The 24505-nt window shown below is 32.4% G+C and overlaps 1 protein-coding gene across 1 annotated transcript in view; it reads left to right on the top strand.

Annotated features, from left to right (window-relative positions):
- Nucleotides 1-2723: 2723 nt before the first annotated feature.
- The window catches only part of LOC129746965 (uncharacterized), a 47119-nt gene continuing 25337 nt past the window's right edge, over nucleotides 2724-24505 (top strand). Inside the window, exons 1-2 of the mRNA XM_055740940.1 lie at nucleotides 2724-2953; nucleotides 23092-23595. Of these exons, the coding sequence (XP_055596915.1) occupies nucleotides 23166-23595 (430 nt within the window). The 5' untranslated portion in view covers nucleotides 2724-2953; nucleotides 23092-23165. The remainder of the gene's footprint in view (nucleotides 2954-23091; nucleotides 23596-24505) is intronic.

Here is a 24505-nt window from a genome sequence, read left to right as displayed (position 1 = left end):
TGAAGAGTTATCACCATTCTGGATCGATTTTTTCGATAAAAAAAACAGATCTTAAGTTGAGTAGAAGAGATGAAACATAAAATATTACCCCGTCTATAGGAGTTAAAATGTTTTCAATATTTACTTTTTGTGTTAGTTGAACTATCTCATATAGAAATGTAGCCATGAGTCGGTCTTTCAGATTTTTTAATTCAGGAAAAAAAATTGAGGTGTGTAAAAATATCAACTGTAAAAAAACTGAAAGTCTTGTTTTCAAGCCTCTGTGGTTATGAAATTTTAATAGAATTAGCGATAAATTCATTCGCTGAACAAAGGTTGTTTGAAATCTTAAAACTAAGCTTCTGGTGATTTATTAGCGAGAAATGGGGTTTATCAGGGTAAATTTTTCCTAAAAGATATGATGAAAACAGGAAATGGGGATTATACTACTTAACCCTACAGTTTCGCCTGATTTAGTGCTGTCAACTTGAAACTGGAAAAAGGTGGTTTAGTAAAAAAAATTAATGTTTTGAAATTCCTACTTGTTTTTTTTCTGTTTCAAAATTATCTAAGCACGTTTGTTTAATTATTTTTAAGGGATTTAAACTCCACAGGAGGCATTCGTCACGTTTGTTTCATCATTTTACGTCATGTTGATAAAAAAAAAGCTGTGTGATAAGGCATTAAAACTCAAATGTTAAATTCTTACGTGCTAGAAGAAAATCTCTTTAAAACCCATTTAACACCTCTGGAATTTTAGAAAACGACTAAAAATGCTGTTATCTATACATGTAGTTCGAAGAAGCATTATTGATCACTTTTACACAATATATGTTAAGAAATAACCTTGATTCTTGTTAAAACAAAATAAGTGTTACTGTTCTTGATCCACTTAAAGTAATTTTATGCTTGTTTTACCCGTTGAGCCATTTTAAACAGATTGTAGAAGAAATTTTCGATGATTTTAAATCATTCATATTTTTACAAGCTAAACACATAGTGGTACAATTTTTGTTTTACTAGCTCTATCGTCTTAAGAATCAATGCTTCGTGAAAAGAGTTAATTATTCATCCAATATAATAGGTTTCTTTAATATCAGCTTTCAGACACGCAAAAACTGATCAATAAATGTGTTTAAAATTTTCAGTCCATATTTCTTTTGAGAATCTAGTTTTTTAAAAGCAAGAGTTTGTTTAATTTTTTTTAAGAGTGATTGCAAAGTTGATAATGTTGGAATGTCTTATTTATCAGGTGTTAATATTTTTTGGTCCAAACCGATGAAACATCGATTATTTTATGAAAAACAATCAAAAAAAGAAATCAATAAAAGATGTTCAACAAAAATTAATAAAACTCTAACCCCAATCGAAACAGAACGTTTTTCTTACTCAATATTAAATACTAGCATTTTAAATTGATTTCCGCTCGAACGGCCTATAAATGCCTCCCCATTACAAATTTGACGGACGAGGAAAACTTTTATTAAGTGCTACCGAAATTTTCTAATTTCCCGCACGCAACACCCGGAAAATGCCAGTCACATATCGTCGTCGTCGTCAGGGTGAAATTCAATATCGAGTATAGGTATGTTTTTCATTGCTTCGACATGACCTCGAACATTCCGACAACCCCCTCGATAAGGATATGAACTGAGAAAAAAAAACACAAGTAACATGTAGGTTCGTTTTCCGACTTTGTCACGCTTTCCAGAACAAAGCTGATCCCGCTCACCCTTACCTTCGGGGAAAAAAGCAAGAAACACCTGGGCGATGTCTACAGTACGTACTTATTATGAACCCAGGCAGAGATATTGGTAACTTTTATTGGAACACGTACTGCCGCGTCTTTTTCGACCCCCAGCCCCGTCCTCAGTCATTTTCTCAACGGTGAAGATGCTTCCGCAGAGTCCCGCAGCCAGAGTATGTGAGAATGGGGTCGCGTATAATTTTCCAACCGTTTGACCTGACACAACGAACGGCACGCGGCGAATAGTGGCAGGTTTTTCTACTTTCCGTTTCCTGCCAGTTCCGCGGCTCGAAGAATTGGTGCCGTCATATGAAGGAACATGAAGAGGTACACCATGCTCAAAAGTTCTACCTTAGCCTTCGTTAGTGCCTACATTCGGAATTAGTGAAGCGTTAAATTCACTCTTTATCCTGTCGTCACCTTTTGGTTGTTCTTTCCGGGGGGGCAGTGTTGCCAGGAGGTACTTCTTACTACTGGACTATTTTGGGAGCTGAACCATTATTAATTTTTTCAAGCGTTATGATGAGGATATGTTTGAGTATTTTGGTAACCCATCTGAAAAAATTATTGTTTATTCAAATGTTTTTCAATAAGAACCACTTCTGCCAGCTCTGGAATGGAAGAAAAATTCCAACAGGAAGCGGAGAAGATTTTTCACCATTGTCATATTCTTTCCCATGCCATTCCTACACAAACAGTGGCACAACTGTTGAACCTATTTCGGGGAAAACTTTGAACCATTATACAAATTTGGTGACTTGTATTCCATCAGCCTTCGGCCGTCGACTTACGAAGGATATGTGCTTGAGTTCACATACGCGGGCCGACAGCCGGGGATTAGCTCGTGTCGCTATTAGCTGTTTAATTTCCTTCACCTTACTCGGTGTATTAGGTGGCAGTTCCTCACCCCCGCCAAAAACCTTCTACCGGATGAATGTAGGTCCGTTTGAAAGAAAATGAAAAAAACCACCACTGAAGCAAGGCATTTTTCGGAAGCCAAACTCCTCACTCATCGTCCCAAACGCAAAGTTAACAGTCATCGACAGACAACGGGCACGTTCACAAGATAACATCATTTTTACACCTTTTAACGAATTGGAAGCAAACCACCCGAAGATATTTCCCGAAACCCTGAAGGATTATTTTTCTCGTTACCTTGCGGCATCAATAGGAAGGTGGAAAACGAAGCCGAGAACAACAAAAAACAACAAGCTTCACCATCATCAGGTGAGGAAAAACCTCCAAATGAAAGACGTGATCTAAAACACACGCAAGTCTCCCTCCGGGGGCTGTTGTCGTCGAATTCATCTATCTTCCATCCTACGAGAATTCCTACGAGCTACCTTCCAAAAAGGTTTTATGGGAAAAGTTTTGGCTCGATCGCTTTTTCGCCAAAACCCGGATTTAGGTAGCTACCTACCCAGTGGGAAGTCAGTTTTTGCCTCACGTATGCGAGTGTGGGTGTACTGCTAGTGTTTTTGTTGCCGTGTATAATTACGCAAATATTTCCTGGTTGGTGGTGGTAATTTGCGGTGTGATTTGTGATTGTGGGGGTGGATGTGGGCTAAGTATTGTATAAAAAAATGAGGCAGTTTGGGAGCTTTAAACTGTTTATTGAAGGAAGTTTTGTGCGGATTGAAAGCTTTTTTAACGAAATAAAGGGTTTTTTATTCAGTGAATGTGCAAAAAGAAGTCAGGATTCAAACGAAAAGAAATAGATAAAGTATAAAAAAATTCAATTAACTTCTTCGGAACTGTTAAGTGAACATCTAGTATGGAATATTTATCAGAATTTTCAAAATTTAACAACCCAACTGACCAAAATGTGTACCTAGCGTAAAATATTTTTAATACCAATGCCGTTGAAAGAAGCGGATTTTTTATGCACTTAAACTTTGCTGAACAAAGCATGTTGTTTGCATCATCGTGTGAAGAGCTATTCACGGTTTAATCCTTAATAAAAATTACAATCTAGAATATTTTTTATGTAATTTTTCAAATTCGTTTCAATAAATACCTACTTTAGAATCAAAACACTTGCTTGAAAGACTTGGATGGTTGAAAAGAATCATCAGAAGGCTATATGCCAAATTTGAGCTGAATCTGACAACGGAAAAGGGTTGCACTGAATCTCAAGTGTGAAAGGGATTCTGAGACATTGTGTTTTGAAGAAGCGTAAAAAATGGTTTTTCATTAAATGGTTTTTTAACCCAATCGATGGCCTTATTATGTTAATTTTATTAAAATTTCAATTTGGCCTAACATTTCACATGAAGACTGCAACTCGATTGGACTAAGAACGAAAAAATTATGGCTGTTCAAAGATTATATTTTGGTGGCAGTCATTTACTCATTGCGTTTTACAGGACAATTTGCGACCAAAATACATAATTTGATTCATTTTTCATTTTTTACGTTTAGTATTTACTCCAAAAAAATTTTAAAATTATAAAATTCACGAATTTTGTGAAAATTTTCGTACTTAAAATTTATTTAAAATCAAATCTTTTGGAAGTGGACTTTTTTCAAAGATCGCGTTTGCGGAACCTATAAACATGATTTTTTAATCGGCCCTATACACAAGTTTGTTCTACGTTTTAATTTATTTTGAGAAAATTTCGACTGCTCAATTTTATTCAAGTTAGACTCTTCAGGAAAAAAAAATCATTCCATGAGACTTCGATAAAAATAATTGCGTAAGAATACAGTCAATAGAGTAAAATACGATGTGGTAAAGTGGGGTCCAATAATGAATCGCGTTACCTATTGTTATGAAAATTTTTAACATTTTTTTCAATTTTGTCTATTTGTTTAGTTTGTGAAATTTATATATTTTGTCAATTTGGTCCCTTTTGTAATTTATTTTTCAATTTAGTCAAATTTGTCTTTTTTCAATTTGGGTAAATTTTGACATTTTTTAAAAATTTTGTCAATTTTTTCGTTTTAGTCATTTTTAATCATTTTTGTAAGTTTTTGTAATTTTAGCCATTTTTTGTTTTTGGTTATTTCCCCATTGTTGTCATTTGTGTCATTTTTTTTTGATTTTTTTTTTATATTATAATGTTGTGAATTTTGTTTACAGCGTCAATCTGATCAATCAAATCAATTTTATTTCAATTTAATCACTTTGGAAAAAATCCATGCTAATTTGTTAAAATTATCCAATTTAACAAAAATTTGAACCCATTGGATCATTGACAAAAATTTGAAAATTGACAAAATTAGAACAATTTTCAAAAAAAAAAAATTTCAACTTGATACATTTTACGAAATTGACATAAAGACAATATTAAATAAATTGAAAATATAAACAAATATAAAAAAACTGACAATATTGACAAAATTAACGAAATGTTAAGTGAAAAATTTATATGACAAAGTTAACTGAAATTAATAGAATTATGAAAAACAATCGAAACTTCAAAGAAGTCAAAATTAAGAAAATAGACCATTTTAAAAAATGGACAAAATTGAAAAAATGATAATAATATTACAATTCATTAATATGACAAAAGTGGCAAATTTCTGATCGAAAATCACTATTTAAGAAGCGGATTTTTAATTTGACGATACAAGGTGTAGAAGCCAAATTTAAATAAATTGGTAAAAGTGACTAAATCTCCAAAGTTGAAAGAATTTTTTTTTAAACATGTGTAAAATAACGTGAAATGCCAATTGGACAAAACATTTTATTTAAAGAAATTCACAAAAGTGACAGGAATAACAAAATTGACCACATGGAAAAAAACTAACTTATTCGACAAAAAAAAACAAAAAAAAAAACAAAATTGACAAAAAAGAGAAAGATGGCAAATTTAATAAATGTTAACATTTATGTCATTTTGTAGATTTGTCATTTTGTCTTTCTTTAAATTTTTTGTATTTTTTGAAATTTTTTTCTTTTTGTGTCATTTAGAATTTTTTTCAAAATTTTTATTCATTTTCGCCATTTTGCCACTTTTATAATTTTTGTCATTTTTGTCATTTTTGTCATTTTTGTCATTTTTGTCATTTTTGTCATTTTTGTCATTTTTGTCATTTTTGTCATTTTTGTCATTTTTGTCTTTTTTGTCATTTTTGTCATTTTTGTCATTTTTGTCATTTTTGTCATTTTTGTCATTTTTGTCATTTTTGTCATTTTTGTCATTTTTGTCATTTTTGTCATTTTTGTCATTTTTGTCATTTTTGTCATTTTTGTCATTTTTGTCATTTTTGTCATTTTTGTCATTTTTGTCATTTTTGTCATTTTTGTCATTTTTGTCATTTTTGTCATTTTTGTCATTTTTGTCATTTTTGTCATTTTTGTCATTTTTGTCATTTTTGTCATTTTTGTCATTTTTGTCATTTTTGTCATTTTTGTCATTTTTGTCATTTTTGTCATTTTTGTCATTTTTGTCATTTTTGTCATTTTTGTCATTTTTGTCATTTTTGTCATTTTTGTCATTTTTGTCATTTTTGTCATTTTTGTCATTTTTGTCATTTTTGTCATTTTTGTCATTTTTGTCATTTTTGTCATTTTTGTCATTTTTGTCATTTTTGTCATTTTTGTCATTTTTGTCATTTTTGTCATTTTTGTCATTTTTGTCATTTTTGTCATTTTTGTCATTTTTGTCATTTTTGTCATTTTTGTCATTTTTGTCATTTTTGTCATTTTTGTCATTTTTGTCATTTTTGTCATTTTTGTCATTTTTGTCATTTTTGTCATTTTTGTCATTTTTGTCATTTTTGTCATTTTTGTCATTTTTGTCATTTTTGTCATTTTTGTCATTTTTGTCATTTTTGTCATTTTTGTCATTTTTGTCATTTTTGTCATTTTTTGTCATTTTTGTCATTTTTGTCATTTTTGTCATTTTTGTCATTTTTGTCATTTTTGTCATTTTTGTCATTTTTGTCATTTTTGTCATTTTTTGTCATTTTTGTCATTTTTGTCATTTTTGTCATTTTGTCATTTTGTCATTTTTGTCATTTTTGTCATTTTTTGTCATTTTTGTCATTTTTGTCATTTTTTGTCATTTTTGTCATTTCTTTTGTCATTTTTGTCATTTTTGTCATTTTTGTCATTTTTTGTCATTTTTGTCATTTTTGTCATTTTTGTCATTTTTGTCATTTTTGTCATTTTGTCATTTTTGTCATTTTTGTCATTTTTGTCATTTTTGTCATTTTTGTCATTTTTGTCATTTTTGTCATTTTTGTCATTTTTGTCATTTTTGTCATTTTTGTCATTTTTGTCATTTTTGTCATTTTTGTCATTTTTGTCATTTTTGTCATTTTTGTCATTTTTGTCATTTTTGTCATTTTTTGTCATTTTTGTCATTTTTGTCATTTTTGTCATTTTTGTCATTTTTTGTCATTTTTGTCATTTTTGTCATTTTTGTCATTTTTGTCATTTTTGTCATTTTTTGTCATTTTTTGTCATTTTTGTCATTTTTGTCATTTTTGTCATTTTTGTCATTTTTGTCATTTTTGTCATTTTTGTCATTTTTTGTCATTTTTGTCATTTTTGTCATTTTTGTCATTTTTGTCATTTTTGTCATTTTTGTCATTTTTTGTCATTTTTGTCATTTTTGTCATTTTTGTCATTTTTGTCATTTTTGTCATTTTTATTGTCATTTTTTGGCATTTTTGTCATTTTTGGTCATTTTTGTCATTTTTGGATAGCGATTTTTCATTTTTGTCATTTTTGTCATTTTTGTCATTTTTGTCATTTTGTCATTTTTGTCATTTTTGTCATTTTTGTCATTTTTGTCATTTTTGTCATTTTTGTCATTTTTGTCATTTTTGTCATTTTTGTCATTTTTGTCATTTTGTCATTTTTGTCATTTTTGTCATTTTGTCATTTTTGTCATTTTTGTCATTTTTGTCATTTTTGTCATTTTTGTCATTTTTGTCATTTTTGTCATTTTTGTCATTTTTGTCATTTTGTCATTTTTGTCATTTTTGTCATTTTTGTCATTTTGTCATTTTTGTCATTTTTGTCATTTTGTCATTTTGTCATTTTTGTCATTTTTGTCATTTTTGTCATTTTTGTCATTTTTGTCATTTTTGTCATTTTTGTCATTTTTGTCATTTTGTCATTTTTGTCATTTTTGTCATTTTTGTCATTTTTGTCATTTTTGTCATTTTTGTCATTTTTGTCATTTTTGTCATTTTTGTCATTTTGTCATTTTTGTCATTTTTGTCATTTTTGTCATTTTTGTCATTTTTGTCATTTTTGTCATTTTTGTCATTTTTGTCATTTTTGTCATTTTTGTCATTTTTGTCATTTTTGTCATTTTTGTCATTTTTGTCATTTTTGTCATTTTTGTCATTTTTGTCATTTTTGTCATTTTGTCATTTTGTCATTTTTGTCATTTTTGTCATTTTTGTCATTTTTGTCATTTTGTCATTTTTGTCATTTTTGTCATTTTTGTCATTTTGTCATTTTGTCATTTTTGTCATTTTTGTCATTTTTGTCATTTTTGTCATTTTTGTCATTTTGTCATTTTTGTCATTTTTGTCATTTTTGTCATTTTTGTCATTTTTGTCATTTTGTCATTTTTGTCATTTTTGTCATTTTTGTCATTTTTGTCATTTTTGTCATTTTTGTCATTTTTGTCATTTTTGTCATTTTGTCATTTTTGTCATTTTTGTCATTTTTGTCATTTTTGTCATTTTTGTCATTTTTGTCATTTTTGTCATTTTGTCATTTTTGTCATTTTTGTCATTTTTGTCATTTTGTCATTTTTGTCATTTTTGTCATTTTTGTCATTTTTGTCATTTTTGTCATTTTTGTCATTTTTGTCATTTTGTCATTTTTGTCATTTTTGTCATTTTTGTCATTTTGTCATTTTTGTCATTTTTGTCATTTTGTCATTTTTGTCATTTTTGTCATTTTTGTCATTTTGTCATTTTTGTCATTTTTGTCATTTTTGTCATTTTTGTCATTTTTGTCATTTTGTCATTTTTGTCATTTTTGTCATTTTTGTCATTTTTGTCATTTTTGTCATTTTTGTCATTTTTGTCATTTTTGTCATTTTTGTCATTTTTGTCATTTTTGTCATTTTTGTCATTTTTGTCATTTTTGTCATTTTTGTCATTTTTGTCATTTTTGTCATTTTTGTCATTTTTGTCATTTTTGTCATTTTTGTCATTTTTGTCATTTTTGTCATTTTTGTCATTTTTGTCATTTTTGTCATTTTTGTCATTTTTGTCATTTTTGTCATTTTTGTCATTTTTGTCATTTTTGTCATTTTTGTCATTTTTGTCATTTTTGTCATTTTTGTCATTTTTGTCATTTTTGTCATTTTGTCATTTTTGTCATTTTTGTCATTTTTGTCATTTTTGTCATTTTTGTCATTTTTGTCATTTTTGTCATTTTTGTCATTTTTGTCATTTTTGTCATTTTGTCATTTTTGTCATTTTTGTCATTTTTGTCATTTTTGTCATTTTTGTCATTTTGTCATTTTTGTCATTTTTGTCATTTTTGTCATTTTGTCATTTTTGTCATTTTTGTCATTTTTGTCATTTTTGTCATTTTTGTCATTTTTGTCATTTTTGTCATTTTTGTCATTTTTGTCATTTTTGTCATTTTTGTCATTTTTGTCATTTTTGTCATTTTTGTCATTTTTGTCATTTTTGTCATTTTTGTCATTTTTGTCATTTTTGTCATTTTTGTCATTTTTGTCATTTTTGTCATTTTTGTCATTTTGTCATTTTTGTCATTTTTGTCATTTTTGTCATTTTTGTCATTTTTGTCATTTTTGTCATTTTTGTCATTTTTGTCATTTTGTCATTTTTGTCATTTTTGTCATTTGTCATTTTTGTCATTTTTGTCATTTTTGTCATTTTTGTCATTTTTGTCATTTTTGTCATTTTTGTCATTTTTGTCATTTTTGTCATTTTTGTCATTTTTGTCATTTTTGTCATTTTTGTCATTTTTGTCATTTTGTCATTTTTGTCATTTTTGTCATTTTTGTCATTTTTGTCATTTTTGTCATTTTTGTCATTTTTGTCATTTTGTCATTTTTGTCATTTTTGTCATTTTTGTCATTTTTGTCATTTTGTCATTTTTGTCATTTTTGTCATTTTTGTCATTTTGTCATTTTTGTCATTTTTGTCATTTTTGTCATTTTTGTCATTTTTGTCATTTTTGTCATTTTTGTCATTTTGTCATTTTTGTCATTTTTGTCATTTTGTCATTTTTGTCATTTTTGTCATTTTTGTCATTTTTGTCATTTTTGTCATTTTTGTCATTTTTGTCATTTTTGTCATTTTTGTCATTTTTGTCATTTTTGTCATTTTTGTCATTTTTGTCATTTTTGTCATTTTTGTCATTTTTGTCATTTTTGTCATTTTTGTCATTTTTGTCATTTTTGTCATTTTTGTCATTTTGTCATTTTTGTCATTTTTGTCATTTTTGTCATTTTTGTCATTTTTGTCATTTTTGTCATTTTTGTCATTTTGTCATTTTTGTCATTTTTGTCATTTTTGTCATTTTTGTCATTTTTGTCATTTTTGTCATTTTTGTCATTTTGTCATTTTTGTCATTTTTGTCATTTTTGTCATTTTTGTCATTTTGTCATTTTTGTCATTTTTGTCATTTTTGTCATTTTTGTCATTTTTGTCATTTTTGTCATTTTTGTCATTTTTGTCATTTTTGTCATTTTGTCATTTTTGTCATTTTTGTCATTTTTGTCATTTTTGTCATTTTGTCATTTTTGTCATTTTTGTCATTTTTGTCATTTTTGTCATTTTTGTCATTTTTGTCATTTTTGTCATTTTTGTCATTTTTGTCATTTTTGTCATTTTTGTCATTTTTGTCATTTTTGTCATTTTGTCATTTTTGTCATTTTTGTCATTTTTGTCATTTTTGTCATTTTTGTCATTTTTGTCATTTTTGTCATTTTTGTCATTTTTGTCATTTTTGTCATTTTTGTCATTTTTGTCATTTTTGTCATTTTGTCATTTTTGTCATTTTTGTCATTTTTGTCATTTTGTCATTTTTGTCATTTTTGTCATTTTTGTCATTTTTGTCATTTTTGTCATTTTTGTCATTTTTGTCATTTTGTCATTTTTGTCATTTTTGTCATTTTTGTCATTTTTGTCATTTTTGTCATTTTTGTCATTTTTGTCATTTTTGTCATTTTTGTCATTTTTGTCATTTTTGTCATTTTTGTCATTTTTGTCATTTTTGTCATTTTTGTCATTTTTGTCATTTTTGTCATTTTGTCATTTTTGTCATTTTTGTCATTTTTGTCATTTTTGTCATTTTTGTCATTTTTGTCATTTTTGTCATTTTTGTCATTTTTGTCATTTTTGTCATTTTTGTCATTTTTGTCATTTTTGTCATTTTTGTCATTTTTGTCATTTTTGTCATTTTTGTCATTTTTGTCATTTTTTGTCATTTTTGTCATTTTTGTCATTTTTGTCATTTTTGTCATTTTTGTCATTTTTGTCATTTTTGTCATTTTGTCATTTTTGTCATTTTGTCATTTTTGTCATTTTTGTCATTTTTGTCATTTTTGTCATTTTTGTCATTTTGTCTTTGTCATTTTGTCATTTTGTCATTTTTGTCATTTTTGTCATTTTTGTCATTTTTGTCATTTTTGTCATTTTTGTCATTTTTGTCATTTTTGTCATTTTTGTCATTTTTGTCATTTTTGTCATTTTTGTCATTTTTGTCATTTTTGTCATTTTTGTCATTTTTGTCATTTTTGTCATTTTTGTCATTTTTGTCATTTTTGTCATTTTTGTCATTTTTGTCATTTTTGTCATTTTGTCTTTTGTCATTTTTGTCATTTTTGTCATTTTTGTCATTTTTGTCATTTTTGTCATTTTTGTCATTTTTGTCATTTTTGTCATTTTTGTCATTTTTGTCATTTTTGTCATTTTTGTCATTTTTGTCATTTTTGTCATTTTTGTCATTTTTGTCATTTTTGTCATTTTTGTCATTTTTGTCATTTTTGTCATTTTTGTCATTTTTGTCATTTTTGTCATTTTTGTCATTTTTGTCATTTTTGTCATTTTTGTCATTTTGTCATTTTTGTCATTTTTGTCATTTTTGTCATTTTTGTCATTTTTGTCATTTTTGTCATTTTTGTCATTTTTGTCATTTTTGTCATTTTTGTCATTTTTGTCATTTTTGTCATTTTGTCATTTTTGTCATTTTGTCATTTTTGTCATTTTTGTCATTTTTGTCATTTTTGTCATTTTTGTCATTTTTGTCATTTTTGTCATTTTTGTCATTTTTGTCATTTTTGTCATTTTGTCATTTTTGTCATTTTTGTCATTTGTCATTTTTGTCATTTTTGTCATTTTTGTCATTTTTGTCATTTTGTCATTTTTGTCATTTTTGTCATTTTTGTCATTTTTGTCATTTTTGTCATTTTTGTCATTTTTGTCATTTTTGTCATTTTGTCATTTTTTGTCATTTTGTCATTTTTGTCATTTTTGTCATTTTTGTCATTTTTGTCATTTTTGTCATTTTTGTCATTTTTGTCATTTTTGTCATTTTTGTCATTTTTGTCATTTTTGTCATTTTTGTCATTTTTGTCATTTTTGTCATTTTTGTCATTTTTGTCATTTTTGTCATTTTTGTCATTTTTGTCATTTTTGTCATTTTTGTCATTTTTGTCATTTTTGTCATTTTTGTCATTTTTGTCATTTTTGTCATTTTTGTCATTTTTGTCATTTTTGTCATTTTTGTCATTTTTGTCATTTTTGTCATTTTTGTCATTTTTGTCATTTTTGTCATTTTTGTCATTTTTGTCATTTTTGTCATTTTTGTCATTTTTGTCATTTTTGTCATTTTGTCATTTTTGTCATTTTTGTCATTTTTGTCATTTTTGTCATTTTGTCATTTTTGTCATTTTTGTCATTTTTGTCATTTTTGTCATTTTTGTCATTTTTGTCATTTTGTCATTTTTGTCATTTTTGTCATTTTTGTCATTTTTGTCATTTTTGTCATTTTTGTCATTTTTGTCATTTTTTGTCATTTTTGTCATTTTTGTCATTTTTGTCATTTTGTCATTTTTGTCATTTTTGTCATTTTTGTCATTTTTGTCATTTTTGTCATTTTTGTCATTTTTGTCATTTTTGTCATTTTTGTCATTTTTGTCATTTTTGTCATTTTGTCATTTTTGTCATTTTTGTCATTTTTTTGTCATTTTTGTCATTTTTGTCATTTTTGTCATTTTTGTCATTTTTGTCATTTTTGTCATTTTGTCATTTTTGTCATTTTTGTCATTTTTGTCAATTTTTGTCATTTTTGTCATTTTTGTCATTTTTGTCATTTTTGTCATTTTGTCATTTTTGTCATTTTTGTCATTTTTGTCATTTTTGTCATTTTTGTCATTTTTGTCATTTTTGTCATTTTTGTCATTTTTGTCATTTTGTCATTTTTGTCATTTTTGTCATTTTTGTCATTTTTGTCATTTTTGTCATTTTTGTCATTTTTGTCATTTTTGTCATTTTTTGTCATTTTTGTCATTTTTGTCATTTTGTCATTTTTGTCATTTTTGTCATTTTTGTCATTTTTGTCATTTTTGTCATTTTTGTCATTTTTGTCATTTTTGTCATTTTTGTCATTTTTGTCATTTTGTCATTTTTGTCATTTTTGTCATTTTGTCATTTTTGTCATTTTTGTCATTTTTGTCATTTTTGTCATTTTTGTCATTTTTGTCATTTTTGTCATTTTTGTCATTTTTGTCATTTTTGTCATTTTTGTCATTTTTGTCATTTTTGTCATTTTTGTCATTTTTGTCATTTTGTCATTTTTGTCATTTTTGTCATTTTTGTCATTTTTGTCATTTTTGTCATTTTTGTCATTTTGTCATTTTTGTCATTTTTGTCATTTTTGTCATTTTTTGTCATTTTTGTCATTTTTGTCATTTTGTCATTTTTGTCATTTTTGTCATTTTTGTCATTTTTGTCATTTTTGTCATTTTTGTCATTTTTGTCATTTTTGTCATTTTTGTCATTTTTGTCATTTTTGTCATTTTTGTCATTTTGTCATTTTTGTCATTTTTGTCATTTTTGTCATTTTTGTCATTTTTGTCATTTTTGTCATTTTTGTCATTTTTGTCATTTTTGTCATTTTTGTCATTTTTGTCATTTTTGTCATTTTTGTTTTGTCATTTTTGTCATTTTTGTCATTTTTGTCATTTTTGTCATTTTTGTCATTTTGTCATTTTGTCATTTTTGTCATTTTTGTCATTTTTGTCATTTTGTCATTTTTGTCATTTTTGTCATTTTTGTCATTTTTGTCATTTGTCTTTGTCATTTTTGTCATTTTTGTCATTTTGTCATTTTTGTCATTTTTGTCATTTTTGTCATTTTTGTCATTTTTGTCATTTTTGTCATTTTTGTCATTTTTGTCATTTTTGTCATTTTTGTCATTTTTGTCATTTTTGTCATTTTTGTCATTTTTGTCATTTTTGTCATTTTTGTCATTTTTGTCATTTTTGTCATTTTTGTCATTTTTGTCATTTTTGTCATTTTTGTCATTTTTGTCATTTTTGTCATTTTTGTCATTTTTGTCATTTTTGTCATTTTTGTCATTTTTGTCATTTTTGTCATTTTTGTCATTTTTGTCATTTTTGTCATTTTTGTCATTTTGTCATTTTTGTCATTTTTGTCATTTTTGTCATTTTTGTCATTTTTGTCATTTTTGTCATTTTTGTCATTTTTGTCATTTTTGTCATTTTTGTCATTTTTGTCATTTTTGTCATTTTTGTCATTTTTGTCATTTTTGTCATTTTTGTCATTTTTGTCATTTTTGTCATTTTTGTCATTTTTGTCATTATTGTCATTTCGTATCATATCATCTTATCGTATCAACAGTATCATAATTTCTGTTTACTTTGGGGGCCATTCAAATATTACGTGACGCAATTTTCAAGAATTTTTAACCCCCCCTCCCCCCTACGTAACACATTCGTCTCAAAATTTCTAAGCAAAATCCACAAAGCGTAACAAACTGCTATACCCCTTTCCCCCCTTTAAAACGTTACGTAATATTTGAATGGTCCCTTGACGGTTTGCGAAACCGGTAAAACCGACGAACCTGCTACAAATTCTTGTTTTCCTACCCTTTGATTTCCGAACAACATATTCCAATAATAATTTCACGGGAAAAGATAACATTTAAAAGCCTTAATTAATATTTCTTTTAACATGAAACCAGATCGCTTATAATCTAGACATAACTTGTAAAAATTCAACTTTTAAAATGTCAGCTTCCCAGGAAGAAAAAAAATACATACAACTTCTTAAGCCTGCAACCGACACCCAGATCCGACATGTCACGTCTGCTAACGATCTTGTTACACTGCAGCTAGCGAGGAGGACTACGTTTTTCCCATCCGAGGATTAACGCATCAAATCTTGAACACCGCAGCTGCTCCAGAAAATAACCAAAGGGGTGCTGAGCTGCAGAGAACAACAGCGGCAGTGAGTCAAACACTTTGCCCTAATTAGTCCCAACAGTGAAAACAGCAACTAATAGACACACACAAAAACCGGTGAAGGCTACTACGTGATGCTCCGGGTGTGGTTGTCCCGTCGAGGGTTTTCCGCAGTTCCCGGTAACCTACTGTTCTGGTTCCAAAGCTTGGTTGAGAACATTGAAACCAGGAGCATAGTGAGTGCATCATCATCATCATCATCATCATCGTTAAAGCGAAAACACAGTTTTGGTTCAGTCGGTCGGCCAGTCGGTTTCAGCAACGGAAACGAATCTCGCCGGATGACTCGGATAGGACCAGCTGCAGCTAAATGCCAAAAAATACATACGGCGCGAGTGAATTAAACCGCTTTCCAGTCAGCAGTGTCAACCCTTTCTGAGCTCTTTTTCGGGCGCTCTGCTGATAGAGTAGGTTCCACCTATACACACCGTTTGAAAAATCATGAACAGAAAGAGGGAAGCTCCCGGTGGGAAAAGTGTTACAGTGTGTTGTTGTTCGACGATGCAATGGCAGCCGAAGCTTTAGTCATTTTGTTAAAACGAGGAAAAACCACACGGCACGTCCTGGGCCCCCTCGATCTCGACAGTGTGCAAGTGTGTTGTATGGTAAACGTGTCGTAACAGCTCTTTTGGGGAAAAATTTACCCCACCCACAGCCATCCCGTACTTGAAGTCCCAGACCTTGTCCCTTTTAAGTTGTTCCATCCCCGGACGGGATATTAAATGAGTTGATCCCGAAAACTCAGTCAAGCCAACCCAGCGGCGTATACTCTCAAGCTGTTACAGTATTGTTCGGCGATGTTTTTTTTTTATATTTTTAAATGATTTTGCTATCCTTAAATGAATACCTACAACTGTTCTATGAGAAATAGTAGATTTTTGAAGTTCATTTTCACCCTACTAAGAAAATAGGGGTAGTTTGCAATAAACTTTATTGTGAATGAAAAATCGAATGAAAACGTTTGAAAATTCATAGTTGTTAATATAACGGGTGTTAAATAAAAAATGAGATTTTTTTCAATCACATATTAAATAATTGTTATTTTTTTTCATCGATTTCAGTATTTTTTATTAATAACATAATGTATTTTCTTCAAAAAAATGTCAGTTAATGTTTGAGTAAGGGCCGTGGACTGATGTTCGACGCAACTTTGTCGCGATACTCTCACAAGAACGTTGTACATCCATTTTCCGGATACAATTCCGAATTCTTGTAGTCAATCCTTGGTGTCCTTGGCCCTCCAATTGTTTTTATACACTAGGGCACTGAGTGAGCCAAAAAAATCCTCTATTGGGCGGCACTGGGGCAATTTTGTTGGGCTACAATCTTTCGGCACGAACGGTATCTTTTTCTCCTCAGGGTACGCCAGCCAGCCAGAACGAATGACGTCCCGCGGTATTTTTTGGTCATCCACCGACACTGTGATTTAACCGTCTCAATCTGCTCCTCCGTGTACTCCGGCGACCTCGTCTTCTTCCTGCAGACGATTCCTTCCATCTTTTGGGTACGATGAATCAATACGCAGCCATATTTCCGACCGGCGTCACGCAGGCTGGTTGCGTCCTTGTTGTCAAACAGCTTCTTTAACGATGTCTTCCTCTGCTTCGTCATTATCGTCACCGGACGACCACTTCCGACCTTCCGCTCTACGTTCAGGAAACCCAGGATACGATATACCGTACTGACAGGTACATTTTCTTCCTTAAAATGTGCCACCGTGAACTCTTTTCCTTGCTGGAAATGCGTTTCGTAGAACCATACAATGCGTTCGCGGAGCACGTGCTGTTTCGACGCCGTCTTTGCTTTGACTGAATTCAAACTAGCAAAACCAAACACGCCTACTGTTTCTAGGGAGCCCAAAGAGCCATTTTCTTGGAGAAAGAAAATTTTACGATCTTGATTTGAGTTACTGAAAGGTATTGAAAACATTCTCATTTTTTATTTAACACCCGTTAATTGTGATGTCATAACGCATAAAGCATCAATTGAAGTAATTTTAAGTTTTGTTCGAATAAAATATTACATTTTTTCTGTCAAAAACGTTTTAAAAAAAAAAGTGATAAGGAGAATGCATACATTTAAGGGGTAGAAAATACTATACAAAATTCAACTGTTTCAACTGTTAACACAAAATTCAACTAGCTGAAATCTTAAAAATAAATATTTGGATGGCTTTTATTTCAAAATTAACAAACGCGGGACTATCGAGTGTCACAATATATAAAAGCACCATTTAAAATGAACAGTTTAAACTCTATTTAGGACCAAATTTTTTTTTCATATTTGTGTTCTCAATAGTCTTCTTTTACGATGAATCAATAAAAATTAGATTCCATACAATCGTATTTTTGACCGCTATACATGGACATGTACATCGATTTTCCAAACAGCAATTGATGATATAATTTACGAGCTTTTGGTTCAACAGAAGTAGCTTGTTTTTGACTCCGCTTCGGCTTCTACAGCTTCTCATATGTCTTAGACCCAAATTTAACCTTGGCACGATGGACGGTGCTGAGAGGAGATATCAGTTTTTGGCCACCTCGAACTGAGGCAGTCTTCCTACTGGCATACGCATAAATTGAGGCTTTCATGAAGGTTTCATAATGATAAGAATAGGGAATAAAAGAGTGTATGACCTCATCATGTTTGAAAAATGCCTCTATCCTAAAATAACAAGTTTAAGTAGTAAAATTATGACGTAAATTAACAAGACTAATTACTGTTTTATTTCATTAAATTATAAAAGATATAGATTTTTTTATAATAACAGCTTTGTTTTATGAGATTTATCAGTTTCAAGCATTTGTAATATAATTATATTACAATATTGCCAGAAAAACTGAAATTTTGCATAAAACATCAATAGGCGCATTTAATCTGCACGTTTTGAAATTCGGCAATTGAAACAATTTAAATAATAAAATCAATTTCCCGTAAACTGAAGGAGATTTCAACTTTAAAATTTTTTATTTACCTTAACTTCTGAGCGCCCTAAATCTTCAGTTACTTCTGAAATTAAATGAGATTAAAAATATGAAAAAAACATCAAACAAACGAAGCAGGTTCTATGACTGAAGTATTTTAAATAGTTTTTTTCGCTGACGGCATAAAGCTTTCAGTGCATCTATTTCTTTGTTTAGAAAGAACAATGTGAGGGAAAAAAATTCGAAACTTTGATCACTTTGAGACATCTCTGAGTCAAGTTATTCAGCCGAACGGGAACGTAGAGTTGCAGATTCTGGTTTCTCAATCCTCGCGGTCGCTCGTTGAGAGAAATAGCTACCAGCAGCGAGGGACAGTCAATCCTCGATGTAAGGAGATCCGCAACGACCAAAGCACGCGTAGCGTTTCTTCGGACCTGAAGCGTGTCTAAGTCTATCAGGCGGCAACGATTCTCATAACTTGGCGAACGAAAAAGATCTTGCCAGTTTAGGTGTCGAAAGGCGTATCGCATGAAGCACCGCTGGATAGCCTCGACTCAACCCCATTCTGGTAGAAAGGACACCAGACATCAGAAGCATACTCGAGAACGGAACGGACTATGCTGCGATATACATAAGCTTTTTAAGCAGTACACAGAACAACTTTAAATTCTTTAGCCACGCGAAACAAGAAACCAAGATTTCTGGAGGCTTTGTCTACAACGTAGTTCGTGTGAGTCTTAAACTCAAGCCGTTGATCGAGAATAATACCCAGATCATTGATTTGGTCGACCCGCGAGATTATATCATCCCCGAGAATGAACTCGACATAAAGAGGCCTCTTAGTATAATCGGTATAATCGAGCATTTACTGCGATTTAGTGGCAGGCAGTTGTTGTCGCACCAGTCAGCAAAAATGTTGAACTGCCGTTGCAGGGAATCGATGTCGTCTGTACCATTGATGGTGTGATACAGTTTCAAATCATCGGCTTATGCGAGTTTTAAGCCATCGAGGAGCGAGAGAACATCATTGAAATAGATGACAAAAATTAATGGTCCTAAATGGCTTCCTTGCGGCACTCCGGAAGAGCTAAGAAACTGTCTCGAGAAGGATTCTCCAGTATGAACGGACAACTTTCGTCTTGTTAAGTAGCTCCAAAACCACTCCAGTAAAGATTCACAGAAGCCCAAACGACCTAGCTTTGCGAGAGCAATCTCGTGGTTCATTTTATCAAATGCAGCAGACAAATCTGTATAAATAGCATCGGTTTGGGTCTTCCTGGCATAGTTTCCTTGTACAAAAGATGTGAACGTCAGTACATTTGTGGTAGTTGAACGTTTAGGCATGAAACCGTGCTGATCGCTTGAAAGTGGTGCTTGCAGTGCTCATATATGCTTCTTTCCACAAAGCGGAAAAGATTGCACCGTCCAGCGATGCTTGAAATATATGCATGATAGGTGTTAGCAGATGCGGCATAAACCGTTTCAAAAAAGTAGCTGGTATTCCGTCCGGGCTCTTAGAAGTAGAGTTTATGAGTTTGGCGGTTGCTGACGAGAATACCATTTCTAAACCCTTCGTTGACAAAGCATAGGTCGAGCAAACGACCGTTTTCATTTTCGATATTGTTGATTTGACGCAGAGTCGCTGTAGCTATCTAAGAAGATGTTGGAGGATGCCGAAAACGAAGAAAGTTGAGGATCCGGAAACAGAAAGTAACTTCGCGAAGAACATCATTTCAAACCAGGCAAGTTGAAATCACCAACATCTTCGGGAGAGCACATAGAGCTAACTTTGGTGAGGCAGCGCGAGAAAGATTCAGCTAACACCTGGTCTCCGGAATGACCGGGAGGCACGTACAAGTATAGTTTCCGATCACCGGGATCGATGCGAGCCCATAAAAGTTCCAAATCTTTCCAGCAGTTGTCTTCGATTAGCCTGGATGGGAGTTCAGATTTCACAGCAATAACACTCCTCCTCCGGTTGACTTTTTGCTGTTTAATGGACGGATTCGGTCAAAATTTGGTCAAGGGAAAACGAAATTCATGATATCGTTTATTTAAAAAATCAAATGAAATTTCTTTTTCAAGTTTAATTAGTATAAAATCAGGAAAAATATTCAGTTAGGATTCCGCTTTTCCAAATCCGAATTGCTGGGTCTTACACTTAAACCCTGCCATCAGATTTTGTACAGCCACCTTGTCCACCTTCTTCGCCGCAGAAAGCCAGTTTGCCTTGAACTGCTGCTCGTCCTTAGCAGTTTTTTTTTTGTCTTCTTTAGGTTCCGCTTGACAATAGCCCAGTATTTCTCAATTGGACGGAGCTCTGGCGTGTTGGGAGGGTTCTTGTCCTTGGGAACCACCTGCACGTTGTTGGCGGCGTACCCCTCCATGGCCTTTTTACTGTAATGGCAAGATGCCAAATCCGGCCAAAACAGTACAGAACAACTGTGTTTCTTCAGGAAAGGCAGCAGACGTTTATTCAAATATTCTTTCACGTAAATTTCTTGGTTGACAGCAGTGTTCCGAAAATCACTCATTTTCAATGAATGTTCCTGATTGCACTTCGCAACTGAACGTACAGCGATCGGGTTTTGTTATTGATTGCTACTGGACTTATCCGATCATCGATCGTTTTATTCATCGCTAAAATACAGATCACCTCGCACGATGTTTGCTGTCAAAACAGTGCAGCACTATCATCAAATTGGAATCTCACCATTGAGCGATGCATACGGCGAATCATGTTGGGCTAGGATCAGGAGTGAATGGTTCAGGCACTGAACGAGTGATACATGTAACCGATCATTAGGAAATGTTGTTTGATTTTAAACATAGCCAATTAATAAACTTATTTGATTTTACAGCTTTTTTTACTACAGTAAGAATAAAATCAAACTGTAGTTGTGTTTGTGATGGAAAGATGGTCACTTCCGCCGTCTTTTCAATTTCTAATCAGCCAGGCGGATACTGAGTGAGTGACATTCAGAATGGATCAGTTGGTATCTCACTCATCTCCGATATGCGATGTTTACAAACCCGATGATTCTGAATGATGGGACTCGGTTGGCATTGCTGAGTAGAGCGCTGATCGAGATTGCATACCAGTCGGGCGAAGCAGTTGCGAGAGGCGCTATCCCACTATACAATCAGAATGTATCCAACAGGAAACGAATCCTGAGTGTTTATTTTGATTGATTTTCGGAAAATTGGTTGACAGTCCCGGAAGCTATGAAAATGCTGCTTTTCAAGCCACAGAAACAGATGGCTTGCCAAAGCAGAAATTTCTTCGCGAACTTTGACAGTTTCATGTGCTTGAAAATATATGCTACCTTTCCTTTTCCTTTTGCCGTATAAAACTCCTGTCCCGGAAGCTGCTTGTAGTCGGCTTTGACGTAGGTTTCGTCGTCCATTACCACGCAGTCAAACTTCATCAGCATCGTCGTGTACAGCCTCCGGGATCGCGCTTTGGCCGTCGTATTTTGTTTATCATCGCGATTTGGAGTCACTACCTTCTTGTAAGTCGATAGTCCGGCTCGTTTTTTGGCTCGATCTCGGTTGTACACCCAGCTTATTTGCGGCATCTCGGAGAGAAAGGTTAAGGTTTCGCTTGAAACTACCGGCAACTCTCTTTCTCGTCTCAGCGGCTCTTTCTCGTCTCAGCGGCTTCCGGTTTTCGATTTCCCCCCGATCCAGACTTCCTGGCTGTCGACAAACGTTCCCCAAACACTTTAATTATATTTGTAACGGTTGATTTGGCAACTTTTAGCGATTTTGCCAGCTTTGTGTGCGAGTAGCTTGGATTTTCGCGATGCGCGAGCAAAATTTTGATACGCTGCTCTTCTTCCTTGGACGGCATTTTGACAACTCAAGAGTGAATTCCAAAATCAAAATAGGAGCAACATTCTACACACACACCTTCAAAATGAGGGGTGTTCAGGTTTTTTAAATGCAAAATTGAAAGAAAAATGTCAAGTTGATATTGACTAAATTTTGACCGTGTCACCCTTTACGGTCGCATCGGAAGGCTGCATAGTTCGGACTGATAATCTGACTGGAAAGCGTGCGGTCGTTCAGCTATGTTTCAGTGAAGGCGATGATGTCATAGCTGGAGCTCGATGTAACTAGCAGGTAATCGACTACACACGAATTTACACCGCCGACATTCTGATAGTGGAAGCTGATGGAGTCAAACGATTCGGGTTCAAGATGGGAATGACGATCACTGGAAAAACAGAATCGCGACTGCGCGACTGAGTCGAGGAGCTTTGAGGCCTCCCAAGTGCCAAGATCGTTGCGTCCCAGTGATAAAACCGAAGTAGCGCTGGCTATTCCTCCAATATTTGAAGAATCGTCGTAAAACAATCTGCTGAGGGTTAAGATCTCGTCACCGTCGTTGTTTCAAATGGGAGCCGATTGGATCCCATCATCCTCCTTTGTGCAAAACTTATTGATGTTTTCTTAAAAAATCATTCTCTGGTCTAAATCTCCTATATAAGCTAACTTAATTTATGTGTGGAATGTTGCAAGAATTATTTTTAACTTTGTGGCGGAAATTTGTACCATTTTTTCATCAATTTTTTAACTCAACTTAACGTTTGAGTTGAAGGATTTTTTTTTGGTAGTATCATATTTTGATAAATGGAACAATTAACACGTTCGTCGTCATGGGATCCATATTTGGGTGACGGGTGTACTTCCTGGGTCACATCAAAAACGTGTGACGATCTCTTATTAAAGATTAGCCCTGAGTTTAGCCACACGATGCAAATTATGAAATTCTCCCTCTTTTCATTCTCGCTCCAGGAATTTCTTTGGGCCCGGCTAGTAAAACTACCAAAATTAACGTTGCGACGAACGTGTTAAAGTTAAACCCGCATATGGTTAAAGGCTAAGGGTACAATACTGTACCCCCTACCAAGAAACGAATCATCCGGGACTCATTTCACACAAAGTTACCAACCAGTTCTCTTTCCGTTGCACCTCTCTTCTTTCTCATTAGGTGGACCACCAACACTTTCCACAAGCTGGTTGAGCGACGCCGCGCTGTGAGCCGAAAAATTTGGAATTCCGAAAATGATTTTCAGTGATTTAATATTCTGCGTGCATTTTGTGGTTCTGTTTCAATGTTGGAACACCGTCGAGGGCACCGTTGTAACTTCCGACCTCAGCATCACCACCACCACCACCACCACCATCGACGGCGTCATCCTTCATGACGGTGGGGAAACAGGACCAGGCGAATACTCGGAAACTTCATTATCAACACCAGCCGCTATAACCGTAGTCCCAAATTTGGATCCGTCGACAACTTTCGCTTACGACAACGCCGGCGACGATGGCATTGAAATAACTGCCGCTGCCCTAGTTAACTTCAGTGCAGCAGCAGCTTTCAGCGGTGTGACTGGTAACAAAACCGATTCCGGATCCCGGGCTGATTATGGCCGAGCCCTCGGAAAACCAACAAGGCCGTCATCGCCGATGCAAAAGTATGGCCTTCCGGGAGGTAAGCTTTCATTTTCCGGCGGATGTGGTTGAGTGTGTGTGGTTTACACCTTCCGATACCTTGAAACCTTAGCTCTTGTCCAGTAGTTTGACCAAATGACTGGCTGACGAGACTGTTCTGCGTTGAAAGTTTCAAACATAGTTACAATCACTAATTTGGTATTTTATTAGATTTTTGGTTGCACGATTGTTTCTTACAAATTACATGTCCGACAGATTTGGGGTCATTTTAGAATTTCTCAAATTCTGAGACCTCAACATAATTTTGGTTTAAAACTCCATGAATTTTTGCAAAATTTGAAAGTAACGTAAATTTGAATTTTTAGGTTTTTATGAGAAAATTCAACATTTTGTTCAATTTAAGTAGGGGACAGCTTTAACTCATTAAGATATAAAATTATATAAACCAAATCTTGAAGCAGTTAAGGACTAGCATCTTTACGAGAAACCGTTGAATGTGGTAAAATCGAATAAGATTCCAATGATTATCACTTCCATCCTCAGGACCTCTGGAAAGGAACAAATCGAAATCAATGAAAAAAAAAATTCGAACTCACAACGATAAAGACAAAAGTGAATTATTCCAGGCCTTGTCCATGGGGAGGGATAAAAAAAAAAGCCATTCGATTGTTCATTCATTCGTTCGTTCAGTCGTTCGCTCTTGTTTCGACTCGTCTGGTCCCTTCAGCAATTGTAGACAGGAAATGATTGAATCAATCATGTCGCCGGAATTGACCATTCTCATCAATCTTGCTTCCGAGACTTTCGGTTTCGGTACAAATCGTTTGGTCTTGAGTGGCAAATCGATCTTCGGAGATTTTGTGGGCACCTTATTCGAGTTTTTTTTTTTTAAATATATCTTTATTAGTACCAATTCATCATTACATTTATATTACATTAATACAGTAAAT

Source organism: Uranotaenia lowii, chromosome 1, assembly GCF_029784155.1.
Source record: "Uranotaenia lowii strain MFRU-FL chromosome 1, ASM2978415v1, whole genome shotgun sequence".
Classification (NCBI taxonomy): Eukaryota; Metazoa; Arthropoda; class Insecta; order Diptera; family Culicidae; genus Uranotaenia; species Uranotaenia lowii.
The sequence above is the reverse complement of the archived record's forward strand: the minus strand, read 5'-3'. Positions and strand labels throughout refer to the sequence as shown.